The 27,282-nt window shown below is 38.9% G+C and overlaps 2 protein-coding genes across 3 annotated transcripts in view; one reads left to right on the forward strand and one right to left on the reverse strand.

Annotated features, from left to right (window-relative positions):
- LOC133546706 (zinc finger protein 568-like) overlaps window positions 1–24,664 on the reverse strand; it is a 129,060-nt gene extending 104,396 nt beyond the window's left edge. Inside the window, exons 1-3 of one of the 2 annotated variants that reach the window (XM_061892505.1) lie at window positions 24,202–24,664; window positions 10,268–10,486; window positions 6,135–7,555 (exon numbers count right to left, since the gene is read on the reverse strand). In XM_061892505.1, the coding sequence (XP_061748489.1) occupies window positions 6,357–7,555; window positions 10,268–10,486; window positions 24,202–24,325 (1,542 nt within the window). In that variant the 5' untranslated portion in view covers window positions 24,326–24,664 and the 3' untranslated portion in view covers window positions 6,135–6,356. Of the gene's footprint in view, window positions 1–6,134; window positions 7,556–10,267; window positions 10,487–24,201 lie in introns of those variants that run through there. The other variant, XM_061892506.1, reaches the window with a different exon arrangement.
- Window positions 1–27,282, forward strand: part of LOC133546709 (oocyte zinc finger protein XlCOF8.4-like) — a 233,491-nt gene that overhangs the window by 113,995 nt on the left and 92,214 nt on the right. The gene's annotated exons all lie outside the window — the stretch shown is intronic.

Raw genomic sequence — 27,282 nt, forward strand, 5'->3', positions numbered from 1 at the left:
GAAAAACCATTAATGTGCTCAGTTTGTAATAAAAGACTCTGTGAATAAAATTTTGCTAACAAACAAAATAATACACACTGGAGAAAAACATTAATGTGTTCAGTTTGTAATCAAATATTATTTGTGAAGAAAGTCTTGATAACAGAAAAAATAATGCACACTGAAGAAAAACCATTAATGTGCTCAGTTTGTTACAAAGATGCTGTGTAAACAAAACTTGATAAACAAACAAATTCACACAGGAGAAAAACACATTAATGAGCTCAGTTTGTAATACAAGATTCTGTGTTGAAGAGTTTAAGATTCTATGCACACATGGAGACAAACAATTAATGTGCTCAGTTTGTGAAAAAAAAAAAAAAAAAAGATGATCTAAGAAAAACTTGATAAACAAAAGAATGCACACTGGAAAATCAAGTGCTCAGTTTGTAAACAAAGATTCTCTGTGAAGAATCTATTAATAACAGATTAGAGAAATTCTAAAGGAATCATAATTAAAGGGAGAGAGTATAAATTGGCCAGATGTGGATGACATTTTAGTCTTCCTCTGGCACCCAACATACTCTCTTCCTAAATGAATGCACTCATTTGAACGGTAGGGTCTATTATCAGGACATAAAATCAACATCGGTAAAACTCAACTCCTCTCGTATAATTATAACCCAGAAGCAGTGAAATTATGTACAAAAATCACACACAAAGGAATATTTTCTTATATTGTTTTTTTAATCTCTATAGTTCAAGTTTTACTTAGCTATTGTCTCCATCCAAAATGGATGGAGACTATATATATATATATATATATATATATATATATATATATATATATATATATAACCGACGTCCCACTGGGTCATTATTGTCACCGATGTCCCACTGGGTGTGAGTTTTCCTTGCCCTTATGTGGGCCTACCGAGGATGTCGTGGTGGTCTGTGCAGCCCTTTGAGACACTAGTGATTTAGGTCTATATAAGTAAACATTGATTGATTGATTGATATATATATATATATATATATATATATATATATATATATATACCCCCTGATATGTCTTTTAAATACCTGGGCCTCATTTTATCAAAATATATAACAACATTATCAGTATAAAATTATCTACCCATACATAAGAAAATAAAAGATGACATAGCACGATGGAACTTAATTCCTTTTTTTCGCCTTAGCTGTAGAATTGATTGTATTAAAAGGAATGCACTTCCAAGACTGCTGTACCGATTTCAAACTCTGCCAATAGAGATCAACAAAAAATAATTCAGCTTCATGTAGTGTAATGAAAGATTAAAAAATGCTCAGTTTTGAAACTATTAAAGGGGAACATTATCAGCAGACCTATGTAAGCGTCAATATATACCTTGATGGTGCAGAAAAAAGACCATATATTTTTTCAACCGATTTCCGAACTCTAAATGGGTAAATTTTGGCGAATTAAACGCCTTTCTGTTTATTGCGCTGGAGGCGATGACGTCAGAATGTGACGTCACCGAGGTAACACACCCACCATTTTCATTTTCAACACATTACAAACACCGGGTCTCAGCTCTGTTATTTTCCGTTTTTTCGACTATTTTTTGGAACCTTGGAGACATCATGCCTCGTCGGTGTGTTGTCGGAGGGTGTAACAACACTAATAGGGAGGGATTCAAGTTGCACCACTGGCCCGAAGATGCCAAAGTGTCTGCCGCCAGACCCCCATTGAATGTACCAGAGTGTCTCCACATTTTACCGGCGATGACAGACATGGCACAGAGATGTATGGATAACCTGCAGATGCATTTGCAACGATAGTCAACGAAATCACAAAGGTGAGTTTTGTTGATGTTGTTGACTTATGTGCTAATCAGACATATTTGGTCGCGGCGTGACTGCCAGCTAATCGATGCTAACATGCTACGCTAATCGACGCTAACATGCTATTTACTGGCGGTGCTAAGACAGACATGGCACAGAGATGTATGGATAACCTGCAGATGCATTTGCAACGATAAAGTCAACAAAATCACAAAGGTGAGTTTTGTTGATGTTGACTGCCAGCTAATCGATGCTAACATGCTATGCTAATTGATGCTAACATGCTATTTACCGGCGGTGCTAAAGCAGACATGGCACAGAGATGTATGGATAACCTGCAAATGCATTTGCAACGATAAAGTCAACGAAATCACAAAGGTGAGTTTTGTTGATGTTGACTGCCAGCTAATCGATGCTAACATGCTATGCTAATTGATGCTAACATGCTATTTACCGGCGGTGCTAAAGCAGACATGGCACAGAGATGTATGGATAACCTGCAAATGCATTTGCAACGATAAAGTCAACGAAATCACAAAGGTGAGTTTTGTTGATGTTGACTGCCAGCTAATCGATGCTAACATGCTATGCTAATTGACGCTAACATGCTATTTACTGGCGGTTGTAAAGCAGACATGGCACAGAGATGTATGGATAACCTGCAAATGCATTTGCAACGATGAAGTCAACGAAATCACAAAGGTGAGTTTTGTTGATGTTGACTGCCAGCTAATAGATGCTAACATGCTATGCTAATCGATGCTAACATGCTATTTACCGGCGGTGCTAAAGCAGACATGGCACAGAGATGTATGGATAACCTGCAAATGCATTTGCAACAATAAAGTCAACAAAATCACAAAGGTGAGTTTTGTTGATGTTGACTGCCAGCTAATCGATGCTAACATGCTATGCTAATCGATGCTAACATGCTATTTACCGGCGGTGCTAAAGCAGACATGGCACAGAGATGTATGGATAACCTGCAAATGCATTTGCAACAATAAAGTCAACAAAATCACAAAGGTGAGTTTTGTTGATGTTGACTGCCAGCTAATCGATGCTAACATGCTACGCTAATTGATGCCAACATGCTATTTACCGGCGGTGCTAAAGCAGACATGGCACAGAGATGTATGGATAACCTGCAGATGCATTTGCAACTATATTACGTTTCATTCCACCCACATTTTATGCGAAAAAACCACTTACCAATCGACGGATTTAAGTTGCTCCAGTGTCACAAGATGTGAAAGTCCTGATCGTTTGGTCCGCACATTTTACCGGCAATGCTAACGCAGCTACTCGGCCATGCTATGGCTATGAATAGCGTCAATAGCTATTCGCTCAATAGCTTCAGTTTCTTCTTCAATACTTTCATACTCCAACCATCTGTTTCAATACATGCGTAATCTGTTGAATCGCTTAATTCGCTGAAATCCGAGTGTGAATCCGAGCTAATGTCGCTATATCTTGCTGTGGTATTCCCATTGTTTGTTTACATTGGCAGCACTGTATGACGTCACAGGGAAATGGACAGTGGTTTCGAAGATAGCGAAAATAAGGCAATTTAAAGCTTTATTTAGGGATATTCCGAGACCGGTAAAATTTTGAGTAAAACTTCAAAAAATACAACAAGCCCCTGGGAACTGATTTTTATTGTTTTAACCCTTTTGAAATTGTGATAATGTTCCCCTTTAAAAGGACACGTTTAAAAAAAAAACAAGACTTCTATCAATATCTGCAGTTGCAGCATTTTGTTAATATGAAGGTGAAACATGTAACAAAGACAAGCATTTGTTTCATTGAACTGTTTACAAAAGCATATAATTCAGAAACTATTGATAGAAGTGTTTCATGCTTGTATAAGAAATCATATTTAACTTCATATGTTAAAACAAAATGGGAGAAGGAAGGAGGGATAACTACATCTGAGGAAGAATGGACAATAAAAAGGAGATATCAATGGACTTGTAGCAGCTCACCCAAGTGGAGAGTTTGGCTGGGAAAGTTTTATTCCACCTTCTCAGAAGTCTCAGTATGATAACAACTCCCCTGCCTGTTGGACAAATTGTGGGAATCTAAAGGCAAACCACTAGCATGTTTTCTGGGACTGCTCTGCCATAAAGGACTATTGGAAAGAGATACACCAAGCTCTACAGGATATTTTCAAATCACCCCTTGAAAGTAACATTCTGTTTTTCACACATCGCACCTCAGGATTGGCTGAAAAAAGAGAAATACTTCATGAATATCCAACTAGTGGTTTGTAAAAAGAGCATTACCAGGAAATGGATATTACAGGAGAGCCCAACTTTGAAGAAATGGATGGAAATCACAATGGACATTTATAAAACACAGAAGATAACAGCTTTTATTATTTATAAACTAGAGATATTTACTTCATACTGGGAATACTGGGTTGATTATGTCACGCCACATAAGACTAATTTTTTTTCTAATTAGTGATTAAACTGTTTTAAAAAAAAAAAGATTACTCCCTATATGTATATAGTTGTATCTGTTTATATTATTTGTTATTAATATTATTATTACTTTGTTTTTTGTTTTCGTTTTTTTGCTGTCTTTCTTTTTTTGTGGGGGAGGGGTCGGGTGTCATCGTTGGGAAATAAACAAAAAATAATATGTTGATCTTTCGGGCAGACAATAGATGTATGATGTATGCACATATGATGTAATGGATAACAATGTCAGCTGATGGATGTCCATGAAAAAAACAATAATAATAATAATTTGTAAGTAAAAAATACATTTAAATGAAATAAGAGTAGTTGTAGTAGTGACTTCTGTCATGCGGACTGTAGCCTCCACATGAGAGAGAAGTGAGAAGAAGATTGTGTGAATCCTGCCTTCCAGTCCCAGTGTGCTGACATGACACTAGATTGCTTCTCCCTCATTATCCAGCCTGTCAATCTTGGCTCAGCTCATTTCTGACACTCCATTTGTCACATCTGGCAAATTTTGTTCGTGTTTTCCGCTGTTTAATGTTTGAATTCCTGTCCTGTGCTTTTATTTTGGTGGCTCTCCCAGTTTTGTACGTGTTTTCCCGTGGCAGCTTCACTTCTGTCCCCGAGCATTTCCCCTCACCTTTTTTCTGTTTGCAATCAAGACTATTTCAATTGATCCTCTTGCTACCTTTGTTGTCCGGACATTATTCTTTGTTCACGGGTGACTATCCTTTTAGATGTCAAGCTCGAGTACGCACATATTTTGTGGACGCCGTCTGCTCCACATTTCCTGTGAGTGTTTTGCTGGGTTTCAGCGGTTTGTTTTGTTGTCTTCACAGTTCCCTGTTGCTCTCGGTTTTTGTTCGTTTATCAGTAAACATCACTTTTTTTTACTGCATGGTGCCACCTGGTTCATCTGCATCTTAAGAAATCATTCCCAATTTCCGATTTTTGGTGAATTATTGTGAAATTTCCACTGTCATGTTACTCTTTAAGGCTTCACGGTGGAAGAGGGGTTAGTGTGTCTGCCTCACAATACGAAGGTCCTGAGTAGTCAGGGTTCAATCCCGGGCTCAGGATCATTCTGTGTGGAGTTTGCATGTTCTCCCCGTGAATGCGTGGGTTCCCTCCAGGTACTCCGGCTTCCTCCCACCTCCAAAGACATGCACCTGGGGATAGGCCCCTCCCACCTCCAAAGACATGCACCTGGGGATAGGCCCCTCCCACCTCCAAAGACATGCACCTGGGGATAGGCCCCTCCCACCTCCAAAGACATGCACCTGGGGATAGGCCCCTCCCACCTCCAAAGACATGTACCTGGGGATAGGCCCCTCCCACCTCCAAAGACATGCACCTGGGGATAGGCCCCTCCCACCTCCAAAGACATGCACCTGGGGATAGGTTGATTGGCAACACTGAATGGTCCCTAGTGTGTGAATGTTGTCTGTCTATCTGTGTTGGCCCTGCGATGAGACGGCGACTTGTCCAGGGTGTACAACGCCTTCCGCCCGATTGTAGCTGAGGTAGGCAGCAGCGCCCCCGCGACCCCAAAGGGGAATAAGCGGTAGAAAATGGATGGATGTTACTCTTTATAGTTAACTAATTAGAAAATTAAAAAAATATTTACTGAGTCCTGCTGCTAGTTCACATTTTGTGGAGTCATTTTGCTACCTGTCAAGTAGGGAATTTGTTCTTAAATATCTATAAATAATCCTTAATATTGCCAGCCATAGTGATTAATTTATTAATGAAAAGAACATTAAAACTTGAATCTGACAAAAAAGTAAAGACAAATGCTGTCTTCCTCGCTGCTAAAACATGATAGCAACATGTATCTGCTAGCCCCCACTTCTCACAATGTGGCGAGGTGGAGTACTACAAGAGGCACTCTAATATGGTACTTAAATCTATATTTTTAGTCTTATTATCGAGGAATATTGAGGTCACACTTATATTAAAAAAAGTAATGTTAAAGTTTCATCCAGTATTCTGATGATGATGATGATGACGATGACGATGACGATGAATCTGTGTCCGAACTTAGGGTCCAAATTTTTTTAACAATGTTATTAATTCATACTTTTAATTGGAGAATAACATCAATAAAATGCGATGGAAAAAATGTGTTGGAAAAAAAAATAAAAAATAAGATGACCTCTCTTTAACAATGGGAAAATAGAATAAAAATTTAGCAACATATATAATATTCAATAAATGCACACAACTTATTCTCATGTGTGTGGTCATGTCAGGCTTCATGGAGAAACTCTTCTTACAAACAGAGCAAGGAAAAGGTTTCTCACCAGTGTGTGTCCTCATGTGTGTGATCATGTGTTGCCATCTGGAGAAACTCTTCTTACAAACAGAGCAAATAAAAGTTTTCTCTCCAGTGTGTGTTCTCATGTGTGTGGTCATGTTACGCTTTGTGGAGAAACTCTTCTTACAAACAGAGCAAGTAAAAGGTTTCTCTCCAGTATGTATTCTCATGTGTGTGGTCATGTCAGGCTTCATGGAGAAACTCTTCTTACAGACAGAGCAAGTAAAAGGTTTCTCTCCAGTGTGTGTTCTCATGTGTGTGGTCATGTGATGCTTTCTGATGAAGCTCTTCTTACAGACAGAGCAAGTGAAAGGTTTCTCACCTGTGTGTATTTTCATGTGTAATGTCATGATACTCTTAGCGTTGAATCTTTTAGCACAAATTGAGCAAGCAAAAGGTTTCTCTCCGGTATGTGTTCTCATGTGTGTGGTCATGTCATTCTTTCTGGGGAAACTCTTCTTACAAACAGAGCAAGTAAAAGGTTTCTCTCCAGTATGTATTGTCATGTGTGTGGTCATGTATTGCTTTCTGGAGAAACTCTTCTTACAAACAGGGCAAGTATAAGGTTTCTCTCCAGTATGTGTTCTCATGTGTACTGTAAAATTACTCTTATGTCTAAAAGATTTTTCACATTCAGAGCAGTCAAAGTGTTTGTTGTTATTTTGATGTCTCGTATCACCTTCAGAGTCATTTTTACTTTTTAAAGGTTTTTGGATGTGGTCACTGTGATCAGAAGAGTGTGACATCATGTGGTCCATGTCTGACAGTGGAGCAAAGATGCTGTCTGGTTCTGACTTTATATCATCTTCGTCATTAACCTCCTCCAACCTTGGAAGCTGCTCCCACAGTTCCTCTTCTTCCTCTATATGAGTGGGCTCGAGCTTCTTCTGTCCCACACTGGAGCTCCACTCCTGCTGCTTGGAGGGAATCTCTTCATGACTCTCTGCTGACACCTGCTGGACGTCTGCAGAACATAGAACACAAATGAGGTGTTACTTATTGAAATTTGCAGTATTCAAACTATTCACAGGTGAGTTAGGCCAAATAGACAGCACTCCACGTTATGCATTTATTTAGTTTACCTTTTCTTTGGCCCACCCCTATAAAGTTATTCATTTTCTCCACCTACATTCAAAAGACAGCATCCATCTATATCTTGAAAAACAAAAACAATGATGTGTGTGGTGTTTGAGAACAGTTTGTAAGAGCTTGACAGTAAAACTTTTCATGAACTTTAACTCACCTTAATGTGCTGGACGTCTTTGATCATTATGATTTTGGTTTTGGTTTAGAGCAGGGGTCTCAAACATGCGGCCCGCGGGCAAAATTGCGTTCCGCGAAACGTTATTATGCGGCGCGCACTTTGATGTGACAATTTTATGTTGGTGCGGCCCATGAGTTTAATCTGAACGGCGCTTGATAGGTCATGCTTGCCCACGTCCCCAATTTTCCCGGGAGACCCCTGAATTTCAGGGCACCAATTCTCTCGAAGCCCCTGTCAATTTTTACCAGATCAACAATATTCAGGGAGTGCCATAAAGGCACTGCCTTTAGCGCCCCCTATATCCTGAATTGACAGCGTGCAAGCCCAATTAGAATAGAATAGAATAGAACATAATAGACTTTATTGTCATTATATTTGCATATGACGAGATTAAAGACTCCAACTTGAGTGGCGGTTGTGGGAACAAATATGGGGTGAAATAAATAACAAGGGGTAATAAAGGAAAAACTAACAATTGAAATAAACAGACTACTATCCAATAAAAATAACAAGCAATCCTGTACAATATACAGCACACTGTAGAAATACAAAATACTGTACAATATACAGAACAAGACAAGAGTACGGAAGTAATAAATAATAATCAGTATTGCACAGTAGGGTATTAGGGCATGATATTGTACAGGGGTGAATTATTATTATTATAAGTTAGATTTTAACATGGTGACAGCTCTGGAGAAGAAGCTGTCTCTGAGCCTGTTTGTTCTGGCTCTGATGCACCTGTAGCGCCTGCCTGATGGTAGCAGGTGGAACAGGTGGTAGCCAGGGTGTGTGCTGTCTTTGGTGATGGTTTTTGCTTTCTTGAGGCAACGGGAGTTATGTAAATGCTTCAGGGAGGGCAGGGGGCAGCCGATGATTTTTTGTGCAGACTTTATGACCCTCTAATTCGCCTGTTTGTCTGCTTCAGTGCAGCTGGCGTACCACACTGTTATGCAGAGTGGTCCAGAGTCCAGAAGAAAGCAAATTTTGTATTTCATTTGGAAGTCAAGGCGCTATAGTCTGGAGGAAAGCTGGAGAGGAGCAAAATCCAAGTTGCTTGAAATCCAGTGTGTTCCCACAGTCAGCAATGGTTTGGGGAGCCATGTCAGCTGCTGGTTTTTGTCCACTGTGTTTAATCAAGTCTAGAGTCAATGCAGCTGTGTACCAAGAGCACTCCATGCTTCCATCTGTTGTAAAGCTCTATGGAGATGATGATTTCATCTTCCAGCATGATCTGCCAAAACCAGCAGGAACTGGTGTACTGACCATGGCATTACTGTCCGCGATTGGCCTGCCAACTCCCCTGACCTGAACCCCTTAGAGAATTTGTGGGGTATTGTGAAGAAGAAGCTGTAAGACACCAGACCCAATAATGCTAATGAGTTTGAGGCCACTAGCGAAGCATCCTGAGCATCCATAACACCTCAGCAATGCCACAGGCCGATTGCCTCCATGCCACGCCGCATTGATGCAGTAATCCATGCGAAAGGATTCCCAACCAAGTACTTAGTGCATTATTTGACATTTTCAAATATTTGATTTTGTTTTGCTGTTATAATTTTTTTTTACTTGGTCCGAGGAAATATTCAAATTTTTTGAGATAGGATTTTTGAGTTTTCTTAAGCTGTATGCCATAATCAGCAATATTAAAATAATAAAAGGATTGCAATATTTCAGTTGATGTGTAATGCATCCAGAATGTCTGACATTTCCATGTTTTTGGTTTCATTACAGAAAATAATTTTCTGAGACAATCCTATACATATATATATATATATATATATATATGTATATATATATATATATATACACATACATAAGAGAGAGAGACAGAGGTATTGTAATAACTTGAAGTAAATAATGAAGATTGAAAACCAATTACAAAAAACAGAATCCCAAACAAATTTACTAAAAGCTTACCTTTTTTAATTTGGCATAGTATGTATATATTATTAATGTTGTAGATAAACTCTTAATACATCTAGAACAGGGGTGGGCAACCCGCAGCTCCGGAGCCGCATGCAGCTCTTTGGCCACCCTGATGTAGCTCAGCTGCATAATCACCGACCCCCCTGGTTATTTCGGGAGGTTTCCTTATTTTGGTGCATCTCCCGGACATCAACCGGGGCTAATAGTCTCCGATTTTCAGTCGGACAACAATATTGAGGGTGTGCCGTGATGGCTTTACTTTTAACATCCTCTGCGAACAGAACAGAACGTGTGTCGCTTGAGGTGGGTGGGGTTGGGGGGCAGGGTTTGGTGCTAGCGGGGTGTATAATGTAGCCACGAAAAGTCACGGATGCATGGGATTGTGGGTATTTGTTCTGTTCTGTTTGTGTTGTGTTACTGTGAGAATGTCCTCCCGAAATGTGTTTGTCATTCTTGTATAATCTTGTATAATGTTGTGCTTACTTGGACTGTGATGAAGCTGTGAGGACTCAGGTGGTTTGTCTTCATGCTCTTCAGTCTTCACAGAGACAACAGTCAGTGGAAACTTGCTGACATCAGCCTCCTCCTGCCCTACAGGACACTCTCCCTCCTGACTGATCCACACTTCCTCCTCTTCCTCTTTCATGTGGGGGGGCTGTGGATCCTCCCCTTCCTCTTTAATGTGAGGAGGCTGCTGGATGTCTGTTGGGTAAATAAGTAAATAAGATAAAGAGAGTATAGAAATAGTTTTGAACTGACACTGTTAACACAATGACATGATTTGTGTTCTTTTGTGTGTTGTGTTAAAAGTGTGTAGCAAAACAACCAATAAAAACACTGGAAATACCTACTTTTTTCCTAAAAATTATTCAAAAGTGGTACAGTGAGTACAAAAACAGACTTGGAAATTTGATGGGGGGCAATTTGAAAAGTTTGTATAAGTACGAGGCAGCATTGATTGAAGCATTCTTAACTTCACTGATGTAAAGTGGGTAAATATTGTTTTGTGTATACGGTCTATGACACCTAAACTTTATCTGTAAACTTAACCATAATATTATAATGATATTGTCATTACCATAACTTCAATATCATGGAAATAAAAAAAATATAATTCCAAAATCACTAAAAAAAAAAAAAAAACATTCATGGTATGTTTTTGTTATCATGCAACATACTTTCTTGAGGTCATTTTGTTGGCTGGGCCAAAAGGAACTTTTACCAAAGCATGTTTTACTATGTGCTGTTTTATGGAGTATCTTCATCAACAATTCCTCTTTAGGAATTGGAGACCATCTACGACACGCTGAAGGAAAGTCAGTCACCTTAATAATTCAAGTTTTGACTACTTTAGTTATTGAAAATAATTGTTTATGTTCACTTATTGATACTTGTAAGTCAGATTTAGGAAGTGAAATTATAACTTTAATTAGATTTGTTTACAGTATAAAATGTATTTAGTGAGTGTGTGAGTTTTATGTAAACATGTTGATACAGGTTTACTTCTTGGGGACTGGAACACAGATATGTCCTGAAAGGATGCACCCATTTTTAAAACCTTCACTAAGCTGTGCCACCAACATTGTCTCACTTAGCTCATTAAGCAAACTACCAGGGTGAGTGAGTCCTGTTAAACCTTCATAGACCTCCTTGTTACTTCTGACCAGTCTCAGATCACCACGAGTGGAACTACTGTATGTGGCGGCTTAAGTGATCATTCCATCATTTTCTGTACCCATGAAGAACAGAACCGAGGCTAACGGCCACAAAACAAGAGAAGCTACAATCCTCAAGACCAAGACTAGCAAGGCTTTCAATGACAAACTGCCGAAATAAGACTTGCCTCGGTACTTGCAAGTACACAGGTCTTTGGGTCAATTCCTAACCTCAGAAAAGTAAATAACTTCACAGTCAAAGTGGGTGACAATATTATAACAAACAAAAATTAGATTAAATTTCTTGGCTGCATCGTAGAGACTAATCTCTCCAGTGAAAAAATGACTACTCAGGTAGTGAAAGAATCAACCGACAAATTATATTCTTACTAATGTTGTCCCAATAACAATATTTTGGTACCGGGACCTTTACAAAAATGGATTTTGATACTTTTCTAAAAAAAAGGGATCACAGAAAAGTGCATTATTGGCTTTTTTAAATAAAAAATGTTTTGGGGTACATCAAACATGTTTCCTATTGCAAGTTTGTGAACATACTGGACAACTTGTCTTTTAGTAGTAAGTATATAAAGAAAAACTCCTAATTTAGTCTGTTGACGTAAGCAGTAACATATTGTGTCATTTATATTCTATTATTATTAGGTCAAAATTATTAAGGACAAGTGGTAAAAAATGGATTATTAATTTACTTGTTCATTGACTGTAAATATCTGCTTATTTTCTGTTTTAACATGTTCTACCTACACTTCTGTTAAAATGTAATAATCACTTATGTTTCTGTTGTTTGGATACTTTACATTAGTTTTGGATGATACCATAAATGTGGGTATCAATCTGATACCAAGTAGTTACAGGATCATACATTGGTCATATTCAAAGTCCTCATGTGTCCAGTGACATATTTCCTGAGTTTATAAACATAATATAAATAATTACAAATAAAAAAACGAAAGAAGATGTGATGGCAAAACATTTTGATGTAAACATAGAAGTAGTACTTTTTAGAGGCGGTTTAGTACCGAATATGATTAATGCAGTTGAGATGGGGTCCAACACCCGCCGCGACCCCAAACGTGACAAGCAGTAGAAAATGGATGGATGGATAGTATCACGGTACTTTACCAATACCGGCATTCCATACACCCTTACTTCTTATATAGTAGGATCACCCCGCTGGTGGGTAGAAATACACTTAAGACTCTGACACAAGCACTCATTTAAAGGCCTACTGAAAGCCACTACTAGCGACCACACAGTCTGATAGTTTATATATCAATGATGAAATATTAACATTGCAACACATGCCAATACGGACGGTTTAGTTTACTAAATTGCAATTTTAAATTTCCTGCGGAGTTTATTGGTGAAAACGTCAAGGAAATATTAGTGGTGCACCACACACAGCTAAAAGTTGTCTGCTTTAATGGCATAATTACACAGTATTTTGGACATCTGTGTTGCTGAATCTTTTGCAATTTGTTCAATTAATAATGGAGAAGTCAAAGTAGAAAGATGGAGTTGGGAAGCTTTAACCTTTAGCCACACAAACACACGGTGATTCCTTGTTTAAAATTCCTGGAGGTGAAACTTTACTATGGATCAGAGCGGTCAAGCAAACATGGATCCCGACCAAATGTCAACCAGCAGGTTTCGGTGAGAAAATTGTGGTTAAAAAGTCACCTCTTACCGGAGATCAGCTGAACTTGCGCCATCCATACAGCTGCCGTCGACTTCCCTCAGAGACTGGCCTCAAGACACCCGTGGACACACCCCTCCAACTATCAGGTAATATTAAACTCACTAATACGTCACTTCCTGTTCACGAGAAAGGACACAAAAGAAAAAGGCTCCGCTTTTGCTACCGGACTTTTTATTTATTCTGAAGATTTTGACCACTGATTTGCGATCACAGCCACAGGAGAGTCACCTGGCATCCTTGACCTCATTTTGGTCAGTTGTGAGGCACTGATACGCTGAAATGAGGCAAGTTGGAAGAGCCGTTTGCCTCAAGCCATCGGCGCCTTACCGCAGCTCAAAGCGGTTGCCTAGCAACCAAAAGCTACGGCGAGTTTACAGCTGTTTTAAAGTGCTTCCAACGTCGCAGTGTTATAAGTTGACAGACTAACACCTGAAATCGATCTGTGAACAACGCAATGCACGCATTGTTGGAACAAACAAGTTAAACGTGCTGCAAGTTGCTAAAGTAACTGCCGTTTAAGACACAAGAGTCACTGATGTCATCGATCTGCCACAATGCCAAAAGTTAAAGAGAAGACTGAAACCCAAAACCTTCGTGTCAGCCGACACAGGACACAACTGGGACCAAGATTTGAGACTGGAAACAGGACATGATGGGAATCAAGAAGGAGTACTACTAAAAATACTCCATGAATTAAAAGAAGATTGGAAAGAAATGAAAGAAGAAATGAAAGAAATAAAAAAAGCAATGGAAGAACACAAACAAGATGTGAAAAGTCTGCAAACTCAAATCATCACCAGAAAAAATGAAGTCTCTGATATGTGCCAACAATTGAAGACCTTTCAAGAAGATATGCGCCAACAAATGAAGACCCTTCAAGAAGACAACTCCATGCTGTGGAATATCATAGATGAAATGGAGCAGGATAAACGAATGAATGATATCATGGTGACAAGGCACCGAATTAAACCAAGATCCTATGCAAAGGCTGTGAATAATGAAGGTGATGAAATGGACCTTGTCTCGGCAGAACAGCAAGTGGTCAACTTTCTGCAATCAAAGGAAATTGAAATCGATATTATTACCATCGAAACATGCATCCCACTGAACAGAAGAGACAACAACGCCACTCCAGTCGTGCTCGTGAAACTCGTAAACAGAAAATCTAAAATGGCATTGCTGAGACAGGGAAAGAAGCTGAAGGGAACAAATGTGTACATGAATGAGCATCTCACTAAACATAATGCTGGAATCGCCAAGAAAGCACGCGACTTGAGAAAGCAGGGAAAAATCCAGGGAACTTGGAGCGCCAACTGTAAAATCTACATCAAGCTGAATGGAGGTCCAGAAGCAAGAGTAATTGTTGTCAATGACATCAAAGACCTGGACAAATTTGAAGTTTACACAGCTTCCACAGCAATGATGATAATGGACTCTGACATAAAACGAGCACCTAAATTCAACATCAACACTACTACGCTGCAAGGGACGACTAAAAAAGAAGACCTAGATTCAGGACTGCATCCATATACACTTATAGACATTATTGAAACGACATCAAAGATTGTTGAGCAAGGAAATATGGAACTACACAACTTCTGCAACAAAGAGCACAAAAACAAGGATTTGGAAAACGATATAGATCCAGATACAATTTTTTTCCCCCACATTAGTAATAATTGTTTTTATTACAAAGATGAGCAATACAATAGCATCATTAAAAGTGATAACAAATTGTCAATTGTTCATTTTAATAGCAGAAGCTTGTATGCAAACTACAACAACATTAAGAACTTTTTGAAATACATCAAAAAACCCTTCAAAGTGATCGCCGTCACAGAAACATGGATTGATGATAAAAAAAGGAATAGATTTTGATCTGGAAGGATATGAACTAAACTACATCAACAGAGCCAACAAAAATGGAGGAGGAGTAGTTGTGTATGTGATGAAGAACCCGAACCTCAAAGTGGTAAAAAACATGTCATTAGCTATAGATAATATCTTAGAATGTATTACCATTGAAATATGTCAGGAAAATAGCAAAAACATAGTAATCAGTTGTATATATAGATCACCTAAGTCAAGTATAGAAACATTTGAAGAATGGATCAAGGCAACTTACATGGACAATGGTCAAAAAATAATTTTCTTATGTGGTGACTTTAACATTGACTTATTGAACCCTAACAAGCAAAAGTCTATTGATGACTTCATTGATACAATGTACAGCATCAGTTTATATCCTAAAATCACAAAGCCAAGCAGCATCACAGAACACTGTGCCACACTTATTGATCATATTTTTACCAATGATTTTGATAATAACACCACAAGTGGTCTACTTATAACCGACTTTAGGGATCATCTGCCAGTTTTTACAATATATGATGGAAACTGCAAAAAGAACATGGAAGACAAAAGGACATTTCAAAGACTGTGCACAGAGAAGAGGATGATTGCTTTCAAAATGGAGCAACAAAAGCAAGATTGGGACAATGTGTACAATGAAGAAGAGGTTGATGAAGCATACGAACATTTCTTAAACAAGTTCATAATACTTTATGACAAACATTGTCCATGGAGACAACTCAGTAGTAAACAGAGAAAGAATAATCAACCATGGATGACAAAAGGATTAAACAATGCTTGTAAGAAGAAGAATACGCTATATAGAAAATTTATAGTACAAAGAACTACAGAGGCAGAAGTTAAGTACAAAAAGTATAAAAACAAGTTAACAAACATACTACGATCATGTAGAAAAGAATATTACAGTGAATTATTGGACAGGAACAAAAATAATATGAGAGCAACATGGGGCATTCTCAATAGCATTATTAAAAATGGCACTAAGAGGGATTACCCCCAATACTTCTTAGATCAGGAGTGTCAAACTCAAATACAGAGTGGGCCAAAATTTAAAACTGAACAAATCCGCGGGCCAAGGTTGAACACATTGCCTTTTAATAGGGACCCAAACAAGTTTTGCAATGAATATTAAACAAGCAAGGCTTAAATATGGCAGCATGGTGGAACAGGGGTTAGTGCATCTGCCTCACAATACGAAGGTCCTGAGTAATCCTGGGTTCTTTCTGTGTGGAGTTTGCATGTTCTCCCTGTGACTGCGTGGGTTCCCTCCGGGTACTCAGGCTTCCTCCCATGGAACAGGCAGAGCTTATATAACGTAATAGTGCAAAATCAACTTTTAAAAAACAAAGGAAAAAACATCAGTGGTATATTAAATAGAATTTAACTTAAAAAATTAATGCCTCTTTTCTATTTGCAGCCTTCTGAGGTAAATACCAACATTAACTTTTTCCACAGGCTAATAAATTTGAAAATAAAATTAAAATGAGGTGGGCGGGGATTTGGTGGTATATTGTAGAGTTGGTGCTGCAAAGGGTTCTTGGTATTTATTCTGTTGTGTTTATGTTGTGTTACGGTGCGGGTGTTCTCCCGAAATATGTTTTGTCATTCTTGTTTGGTGTGGGTTCACAGTGTGGCGCATATTTGTAACAGTTTTAAAGTTGTTTATACGGCCACCCTCAGTGTGACCTGTATGGCTGTTGGCCAAGTATGTGTGTGTGAAAGCCACATATATTATGTGACTTGGCCAGCACGCTGTTTATATGGAGGAAAAGAGGACATGACGGCATGTTGTAGAGGACGCTAAAGGCATCGCCTTTAAAGCACGCTACCAATATTGTTGTCCGGGTGCAAATCAGGAAAATGGTTGCCCAGAGAGATTTTCGAGAAGGGCACTAAACTTCGGGAGTCTCCCGGGAAAATCGGGAGGGTTGGCAAGTATGAGTATTAGCGGTGAATGTGGTGTTACCGGCGGGCCAGCTCTAATGTTAATTTGATATTGCCTCAAGGGCCGAATGAAATTAAACGGCGGGCCAATACTTGGCCCGCGGGCCAGAGTTTCACACCCATATCTTAGATGGAAATAAACATAATGACAACATAAAGGAAGTAGTTGAAAGCTTTAATAACTACTTTGTAAATATTGGACCAAAATTGGAAGAAAGGATTCCAGACCCAGTTTCAATTGAGGACTATAATGATACCATAGAGCAAAATCCCAACTCCATGTTCCTCAGAAATGTGACACAGGAGGAAATAGTTAAAATCGTGAAAAAATGTAAATCAAAGTCTTCAACTGATTGTAACGGAATTGATATGGATACGATAAAAAAGGTTATTGATGAGATCTCAGGACCATTAATGTATATTAGTAACCTATCATTTCAAACAGGTACATCTCCAAACAAAATGAAAATAGCTAAAGTTGCACCAATTTATAAGACTGGAGATAAACATCTATTTACAAATTATAGACCTGTTTCTTTACTTTCACAAATTTCTAAAATCATTGAAAAACTGTTCAATAAAAGATTAGAGTTTCATAAATAAAAATAGAATACTCGAAGAGAACCAATATGGATACAGAGCTAATGTTTCAACTTCAAAGGCTTTAATTGAAATCACAGAAGAAATGACCAATGCAATAGATAGTAAAAAATGTGCAGCAGCAGTGTTTATGGATCTAACTAAAGCATTTGACACAATTAATCACAATATTTTCATCAAAAAACTGGAATGATATGGCATCAGAGGGTTAGTCTTAAATTGGATAAGAAGTTATCAAACGAACAGGAAACAATACGTGAAACTAGGCGAACACACTTCTACAACACTAAATATATCCTGTGGTGTACCTCAGGGATCAATACTGGGACCTAAATTATTCAATCTCTATATAAATGACGTTTGTAAAGTTACAAGAGATTTAAAGTTAGTATTATTTGCGGATGAAACAACAGCGTTTTGTTGAGGAGAGAACACAAAGAGGATAATACAAATAATAACAGAAGAAATTAACAAATTAAAAAAATGGTTTGACAAAAACAGACTATCATTGAATCTCAGTAAAACTAAAATAATGCCATTTGGTAACAGTAGAAAAGAAGTGTCAAACACAAATACAAATAGACGGAATAGAAATTGAAAGAGTAAATGAAACCAAATTTCTAGGTATAATGATTGATGATAAATTGAACTGGAAATCTCATGTAAAAAATATACAACATAAAAGTAACAAGAAATACGTCAATAATGAATAAAGCCAAAATATGTTCTGGACCGAAAATCAGTTTATATTCCCTACTGCTCACTAGTGTTACCATATCTGAGTTACTGTGTAGAAATATGAGGACATAATTACAAAAGTACACTTCATTCACTAACAGTGTTACAAAAAAGATCAGTTAGAATAATACATCATGTTGGATATAGACAACATACAAACCCTTTATTTATTGAATCAAAGATACTGAAATTCCACCACATAGTGAAATTGCAAACAGATAAAATTATACACAAAGCAAACTATAACCTGCTTCCCAAGAATATACAACGATTCTTCTCAACAAAAGAGAAATATAATCTTAGAGCAAAATGTAATTTAAAACATTTGTATGCACGTACAACACTTAAGACCTTCAGTATATCAGTATGTAGAATTAAATGATGGAATGGATTAAGCAAAGCAATCAAACAATGTACTAATATCATCCACTTCAAGAAACTCTTCAAACCTAAAGTGTTTACAAAGTAGAAAGAAAAAGAACCATGATAATAAACATTCTGATTTTATTCACCCATTCATTCTCAAAATAATCGTACTTATCTCATCGTATGGAATAAAACTTACTTCACCAATTATTTATTTATTTAATTTTATTGTGATTACTTATTACTTATGGAGTATACATTGTGAATACATTGAGAACAGGAAGTGAACAAAAGTTTTAGCAACTGTTATGTAAAGAAAAGGGGTAGGAATAAATAAGCTCTGCTTCTTCCTACTCCTTTTCCAACATGTTGAAAAGAGAAACCGGAAATTGTGATGTATCATGTTGTATGTGTGATGTATCATGTTGTATGTGTGATGTATCATGTTGCATGTGTGATGTATCATGTTGTATACATGCATGTGTGATGTATCATGTTGTATGTGTGATGTATCATGTTGCATGTGTGATATATCATGTTGTATACATGCATGTGTGATGTATCATGTTGCATGTGTGATATATCATGTTGTATACATGCATGTGTGATGTATCATGTTGTATGTGTGATGTATCATGTTGTATACATGCATGTGTGATGTATCATGTTGCATGTGTGATGTATCATGTTGTATACATGCATGTGTGATGTATCATGTTGTATGTGTGATGTATCATGTTGTATGTGTGATGTATCATGTTGTATGTGTGATGTATCATGTTGTATGTGTGATGTATCATGTTGCATGTGTGATATATCATGTTGTATACATGCATGTGTGATGTATCATGTTGCATGTGTGATGTATCATGTTGTATGTGTGATATATCATGTTGTATACATGCATGTGTGATGTATCATGTTGTATGTGTGATGTATCATGTTGTATACATGCATGTGTGATGTATCATGTTGCATGTGTGATGTATCATGTTGTATGTGTGATGTATCATGTTGTATGTGTGATATATCATGTTGTATACATGCATGTGTGATGTATCATGTTGTATGTGTGATGTATCATGTTGTATACATGCATGTGTGATGTATCATGTTGCATGTGTGATGTATCATGTTGTATACATGCATGTGTGATGTATCATGTTGTATGTGTGATGTATCATGTTGTATGTGTGATGTATCATGTTGCATGTGTGATATATCATGTTGTATACATGCATGTGTGATGTATCATGTTGCATGTGTGATGTATCATGTTGTATACATGCATGTGTGATGTATCATGTTGTATGTGTGATGTATCATGTTGTATGCATGCATGTGTGATGTATCATGTTGTATGCATGCATGTGTGATGTATCATGTTGTATGCATGCATGTGTGATGTATCATGTTGTATGTGTGATGTATCATGTTGTATGTGTGATGTATCATGTTGCATGTGTGATATATCATGTTGTATACATGCATGTGTGATGTATCATGTTGCATGTGTGATGTATCATGTTGTATACATGCATGTGTGATGTATCATGTTGTATGTGTGATGTATCATGTTGTATGCATGCATGTGTGATGTATCATGTTGTATGTGTGATGTATCATGTTGTATGTGTGATGTATCATGTTGCATGTGTGATATATCATGTTGTATACATGCATGTGTGATGTATCATGTTGCATGTGTGATGTATCATGTTGTATGTGTGATGTATCATGTTGTATGCATGCATGTGTGATGTATCATGTTGTATGCATGCATGTGTGATGTATCATGTTGTATGCATGCATGTGTGATGTATCATGTTGTATGTGTGATGTATCATGTTGTATGTGTGATGTATCATGTTGCATGTGTGATATATCATGTTGTATACATGCATGTGTGATGTATCATGTTGCATGTGTGATGTATCATGTTGTAAACATGCATGTGTGATGTATCATGTTGTATGTGTGATGTATCATGTTGTATGCATGCATGTGTGATGTATCATGTTGTATGTGTGATGTATCATGTTGTATGTGTGATGTATCATGTTGCATGTGTGATATATCATGTTGTATACATGCATGTGTGATGTATCATGTTGCATGTGTGATGTATCATGTTGTAAACATGCATGTGTGATGTATCATGTTGTATGTGTGATGTATCATGTTGTATGCATGCATGTGTGATGTATCATGTTGTATGCATGCAAGTGTGATGTATCATGTTGTATGCATGCATGTGTGATGTATCATGTTGTATGCATGCATGTGTGATGTATGTAAGGGACGACGTGGCGCAGTGGGAGAGTGGCCGTGCGCAACCCGAGGGTCCCTGGTTCAAATCCCACCTAGTACCAACTTGGTCACGTCCGTTGTGTCCTGAGCAAGACACTTCACCCTTGCTCCTGATGGGTTCTAGTTGGCGCCTTGCATGGCAGCTCCCTCCATCAGTGTGTGAATGTGTGTGTGAATGGGTAAATGTGGAAGTAGTGTCAAAGCGCTTTGAGTACCTTGAAGGTAGAAAAGCGCTATACAAGTACAACCCATTTATCATTTATCATTTATCATGTTGTATGTGTGATGTATCATGTTGTATGCATGCATGTGTGATGTATCATGTTGTATGTGTGATGTATCATGTTGTATGTGTGATGTATCATGTTGTATGTGTGATGTATCATGTTGTATGTGTGATGTATCATGTTGTATGTGTGATGTATCATGTTGTATGTGTGATGTATCATGTTGTATGTGTGATGTATCATGTTGTATGCTTGCATGTTCCAAATAAACTCAAACTCAACTCACTAAAACACAAGCAACACAATAGAAAGATAAGGGATTTCCCAGAATTATCCTAGTAAATGTGTCTAAAAACATCTGAATCAGTCCCAATGCAATAACCTTTTTTTTTTAACTTGATTTTTTATTTTTTTTTCTAGTCCGTCGCTATCAATATCCTCAAACACGAATCTTTCATCCTCGCTCATATTAATGGGGAAATTGTCATTTTCTCAGTCCGAACAGCTCTTGCTGCTGGAGGCTCCCAGTAAAAAGAGTGTGAGGTTGTGAGGAGCCCCCACACTTGTGACATCATTGTCTGCGACATCCGGTAAAGGCAAGGCTTTTTTGTCAGCACCAAAAGTTGCAAACTTTATCGTGGATGTTCTCTACTAAATTATTTCAGCAAAAATATGTCAATATTGCAAAATGATCAAGTATGACACAGAATGGAACTGCTATCCCCGTTTGAATAAGAAAATCTCATTTCAGTAGGCCTTTAACCCCACTTTGACTACAGAGTTCATGTTTGGTACCGTGATGCCTTAAAAGCCCTGAAAAACAAACTCCAGACAGCCCAAAACAAAATGATTGGGCTTCTGCTTAACCGTCCATCTCGGGCTCACCTTTCAGCCAACCATTTCCTTAACGTGGGGAGGCTCTTGGTATCTGACAGAGTACATCTTCTTGCAGTTGGTCTGGTGTACAAGATACACCATACCACTAAAATACCCATGTACCTGTCTAGATACTTCAAAATATATTCACCATTATAACACCAAAGGTAGTTGTACAAATCACATTCAACCTAGATCTCACTCCAAAAATGTTCTAATGTGTTTGCCTGCCATACCACCAACATGTGGAAGTCCCTATCAAAAAGAAACATATTACTGCTTGCGGCTACTCGTAACTGGGAATAAACATAGCCTTTTATCTACTTGAAATTATATTTGCATGTATTTTCTTGCAGTATATTTGTATTTTAAATGCTACTTTCTACATAGTACTATGTGAGTTCAAATATATATTTCAACTGAAAGCATCTCAGGCTTTCTTGTAGCAGTGAATGTGTACCGTGATGAAAGTGTACCCTTTCCTATGCAAACTTCTCATAACTCCTTCAATCAATCAATCACACATTGTTACAAACTGAGAGGAACATCAACCTCAAACTGTCCCCTTTTCGTGAAGAATCTAAGTCAGGGGTCTCAAACTCAATTTACCTGGGGGCCACTGGATGCAGAAACCGGGTGAGGCTGGGCTGCAAGAAAATATTTCTTAAAAAATCCAACATGCACTTTTTAATGAATTCACCTTCTTTGAATGGCTTTCCCGCCCTCGTAACATACTTGCCAACTGTGGCGATCTCTCCGGGAAACACCCGAATATCAGTGCCCCTCCCGACAATCCCCCGGGGCAAGCATTCTCCCGGTTTTAACCCGGACAACAATTTTAAGGGGGTGTCGCGATTTCACAGTCTTTAGCGTCCTCTACAACCTGCCGTCTCGTCCGCTTTTCCACCATGGTGCACATTAGTAACAGTGTTAAAGTTGTTTATACGGCCACCCTCAGTGTGACCTGTATGGCTGTTGATCAACTATGTCTTGCAGTTGTTTACTGCATCTACAGAAGCCAAATACGGCATGTGGCTGGGCTGGCACGCTGTTTGTACAGGTTGTAGAGGATGTTAAAAGCAGTTCCTCCACGGTGCCCCCTTAATATTGTTATTTTGGATGAAATTCGGGAGAATGATTACCTCAGGAGGGGCACTGAAAAATTGGGAGTCTCCCGGAAGAATCAAGAGTATGCAAGTACACCGCTGTTAGGCGCCGTTCATATAAAACACGCGGGCCGCACCAACATTAATTTTTCATATTAATCAATCGATCAATCAATCAATGTTTATTTATATAGCCCCAAATCACAAATGTCTCAAAGGACTGCACAAATCATTACGACTACAACATCCTCGGAAGAACCCACAAAAGGGCAAGGAAAACTCACACCCAGTGGGCAGGGAGAATTCACATCCAGTGGGACGCCAGTGACAATGCTGACTATGAGAAACCTTGGAGAGGACCTCAGATGTGGGCACCCCCCCCCTCTCTAGGGGACCGAAAGCAATGGATGTCGAGCGGGTCTAACATGATACTGTGAAAGTTCAATCCATAGTGGCTCCAACACAGCCGCGAGAGTTCAGTTCAAGCGGATCCAAGACAGCAGCGAGAGTCCCGTCCACAGGAAACCATCTCAAGCGGATCAGCAGCGTAGAGATGTCCCCAACCGATACAGGCGAGCGGTCCATCCTGGGTCCCGACGAGCGGTCCATCCTGGGTCTCGACTCTGGACAGCCAGCACTTCATCCATGGTTATCAGACCGGACCCCCTCCACAAGGGAAGGGGGGGACATAGGAGAAAGAAAAGAAGCGGCAGATCAACTGGTCTAAAAAGGGAGTCTATTTAAAGGCTAGAGTATACAGATGAGTTTTAAGGTGAGACCTAAATGCTTCTACTGAGGTAGCATCTCGAACTGTTACCGGGAGGGCATTCCAGAGTACTGGAGCCCGAACGGGTGCGGGCCGCAATTGGCCCGCGTGTTTGAGATCCCTGATCTAAATCAAAGCATTGCATCATGCCCACAAGACAAAGCATCTTCCTACTGAAGAAGTGTTAATAATGAAATGTAAAGTTAGTAAAGATGTGAGAGTAAGAAGTAAACAAACCTGTTCTGTGTAACACAACTTGATGTTTCTTGAAAACAGCGTCCAGTAGTTGATGTTGTCGCTCCTTCTCCTCTTTTGTAAGACAAAGTTCCTCCTCATACTTTGCTATAGTTCTTTCGCACATTTTCACACAATCACAACACTTTACTCTCACACTTGATCTCTACTTAGCGATGTGTTGATAACTTCTGTGTCTTCTGTTAGCAGCTAACAAGCTAAGCTAACTAGCCAGCTAAGCTAACTAACAAGCAAAGATAGCACGAGAAGCGGCACAGTGCTTCTAGCGCATCGATACGACTTTATCCTTAAAGAAAGAATCAAAGATGTATTTTATACGACGTAAATATTTCAAACTGTATAACAAATAATAAGACTGTCTTTCTCCGTCCATGTGCTGCACACTTGACGTTACAAGGCAGTACTGCTCTCTTCTGCTGCCTTCCGTTTACACCGGAAGCTGGGAATGACGTCACAACCGAGTGGACGAAGAGGTAGCTCTATATAAGATATTGCCTGCTGTCACTGTTACCATGCTTTTATAACCTGTAATATTTATTTGAACAACAATGTGACATAAAAGAGTTTCTTGTTTTTCAAAAATAAATTCAAAGTATATCAAACAAAGCTTTAATGTTGGGGTTCAGTGGCGCCCCCCTGCGACATTTATTGCAATGACAAGAGTGAAAGTGCTAGAAATTGTAGCGATATTACTGCCTGATTCCACGTATTTTTATTGTGGTTCCCTTTTACTCCTAGATAATCTATTTTCATACAAAACATTAATAAAACATTCAAATATCACAGAACATGATGTCGCACGAACCAGAGGTGTGGACTCGAGTCACATGACTTGGACTCGAGTCAGTCTCGAGTCATACAATTGATGACTTTAGACTCGACTTGACCACATTTAAAAAGACTTGCAACTCGACTTAGACTTTAACATCAATGACTTGTGACTTGACTTGGACTTGAGCCTTTTGACTTGACATGACTTGCTACTTTCCCCGAAACCCAAAGATTAAAAAATTATTCAGGAGCGCTCCGTATCTTTCATTTAGTATTTGTGTGTGTCTGCGTGTTGTTCCCGTCAGCTTGTATGCTCTCAGTACAACAGCCAATCACATTGCAGGTCAGCTTGTATGCTCTCAGTACAACAGCCAATCACATTGCAGGTCAGCTTGTATGCTCTCAGTACAACAGCCAATCACATTGCAGGTCAGCTTGTATGCTCTCAGTACAACAGCCAATCACATTGCAGGTCAGCTTGTATGCTCTCAGTACAACAGCCAATCACATTGCAGGTCAGCTTGTATGCTCTCAGTACAACAGCCAATCACATTGCAAGTCAGCTTGTATGCTCTCAGTACAACAGCCAATCACATTGCAGGTCAGCTTGTATGCTCTCAGTACAACAGCCAATCAAATTAGTACTGTTGTTTTGCTCCCACAGCACTCATCCAATCAAATTGCAGGAAAACCAAGGAAGAATAATTCTTAAACAACGCGCCATTGAGAAAAAAAATATGCCAACGTTGGTTTCGTCCGGGTATAAAAAACTACGACTTGGTCAACAAAAAACGAATTGCCGTATGCAAAACATGCAGTTCGAATATGTAGACGCAACAACTTCCAATTTCTTTCGACATTTGAAGATGCACAAAGAAGGGTAAGTTTTGATTGTAAGCTAAAGTTTATTGGCTGAGTAATGTGACTTGTATTTGCTGTGTAGTTGAATGAGTGAGGCTGTAAACTCACTGCTAACGTTATAACCATAGTCATCTTATAAGTAGACGCGGTATAGAGCACTTCTGCTACTGGCGCTGAGGAGACGAGACGCGCGGCCGCCATCTTGGAGTGGTGATCCGCTCCACTCAGTGCAATTAATTTGGCAGGAGCAATGAACAGTCGGCCTCCATCTTGGAGTGGTGATCCGCTCCATCCATCCATCCATTTTCTACCGCTTATTCCCTTTCGGGGTCGCGGGGGGCGCTGGCGCCTATCTCAGCTACAATCGGGCGGAAGGCGGGGTACACCCTGGACAAGTCGCCACCTCATCGCAGGGCCAACACAGATAGACAGACAACACTCACACTCAAATTCACACACTAGGGCCAATTTAGTGTTGCCAATCAACCTATCCCCAGGTGCATGTCTTTGGAGGTGGGAGGAAGCCGGAGTACCCGGAGGGAACCCACGCATTCACGGGGAGAACATGCAAACTCCACACAGAAAGATCCCGAGCCTGGATTTGAACCCAGGACTGCAGGACCTTCGTATTGTGAGGCAGACGCACTAACCCCTCTGCCACCGTGAAGCCCACTCAGTACAATTAATTTGTCAGGAGCAATGAACAGTCGGCCTCCATCTTGGAGTGGTGATCCGCTCCACTCAGTGCAATTAATTTGTCAGGAGCAATGAACAGTCGGCGCATTTAATTCATCTTACCTCACTAAAAACCACTGATTTTTGTCATACGTGTAACTATGATAAAAGGACACATGTTTTGGTGTGTTTTATTATTCATTGTTTGCTTAACAGTAACAGAATATTTGTATATGCTATAAGTGACCAGACGTCCAAGATCAATACTGGGAAAATAATCCCAGAGAAGGGGAAAAAAACATATGCATGTATATATGTATATACATGCATATATTATACATAAACAATGTATGAATACATTAGATATCTATGTATCTTACGGACCTATAGACTATCTCTGTTGCTGCAGCAGCAGGGAGTTCATTCTGTCTTGGCATTTTGTATTGATATTCTATTATATTCTTCCCTTAAATGATCATGTTTTCAGTGATTGTTTTATATGTATTTTTATGTATGTCACTTTGGATAAATGCGTCTGCCAAATACTTCAACATAAACATATATTAACACGCCGAGTCATACCAAAGACTATAAAAATGGGACTCATTACCTCCCTGCTTGGCACTCAGCATCAAGGGTTGGAATTGGGGGTTAAATCGCCCAAAATGTTTCCCGGGCGCCCACTGCACCCCTAACCTCCCAGGGGGTGAACAAGGGGATGGGTCAAATGCGGAAGACAGATTTCACCATACCTAG

Source organism: Nerophis ophidion, unplaced genomic scaffold (genome assembly GCF_033978795.1).
Source record: "Nerophis ophidion isolate RoL-2023_Sa unplaced genomic scaffold, RoL_Noph_v1.0 HiC_scaffold_38, whole genome shotgun sequence".
NCBI classification, from domain to species: Eukaryota; Metazoa; Chordata; class Actinopteri; order Syngnathiformes; family Syngnathidae; genus Nerophis; species Nerophis ophidion.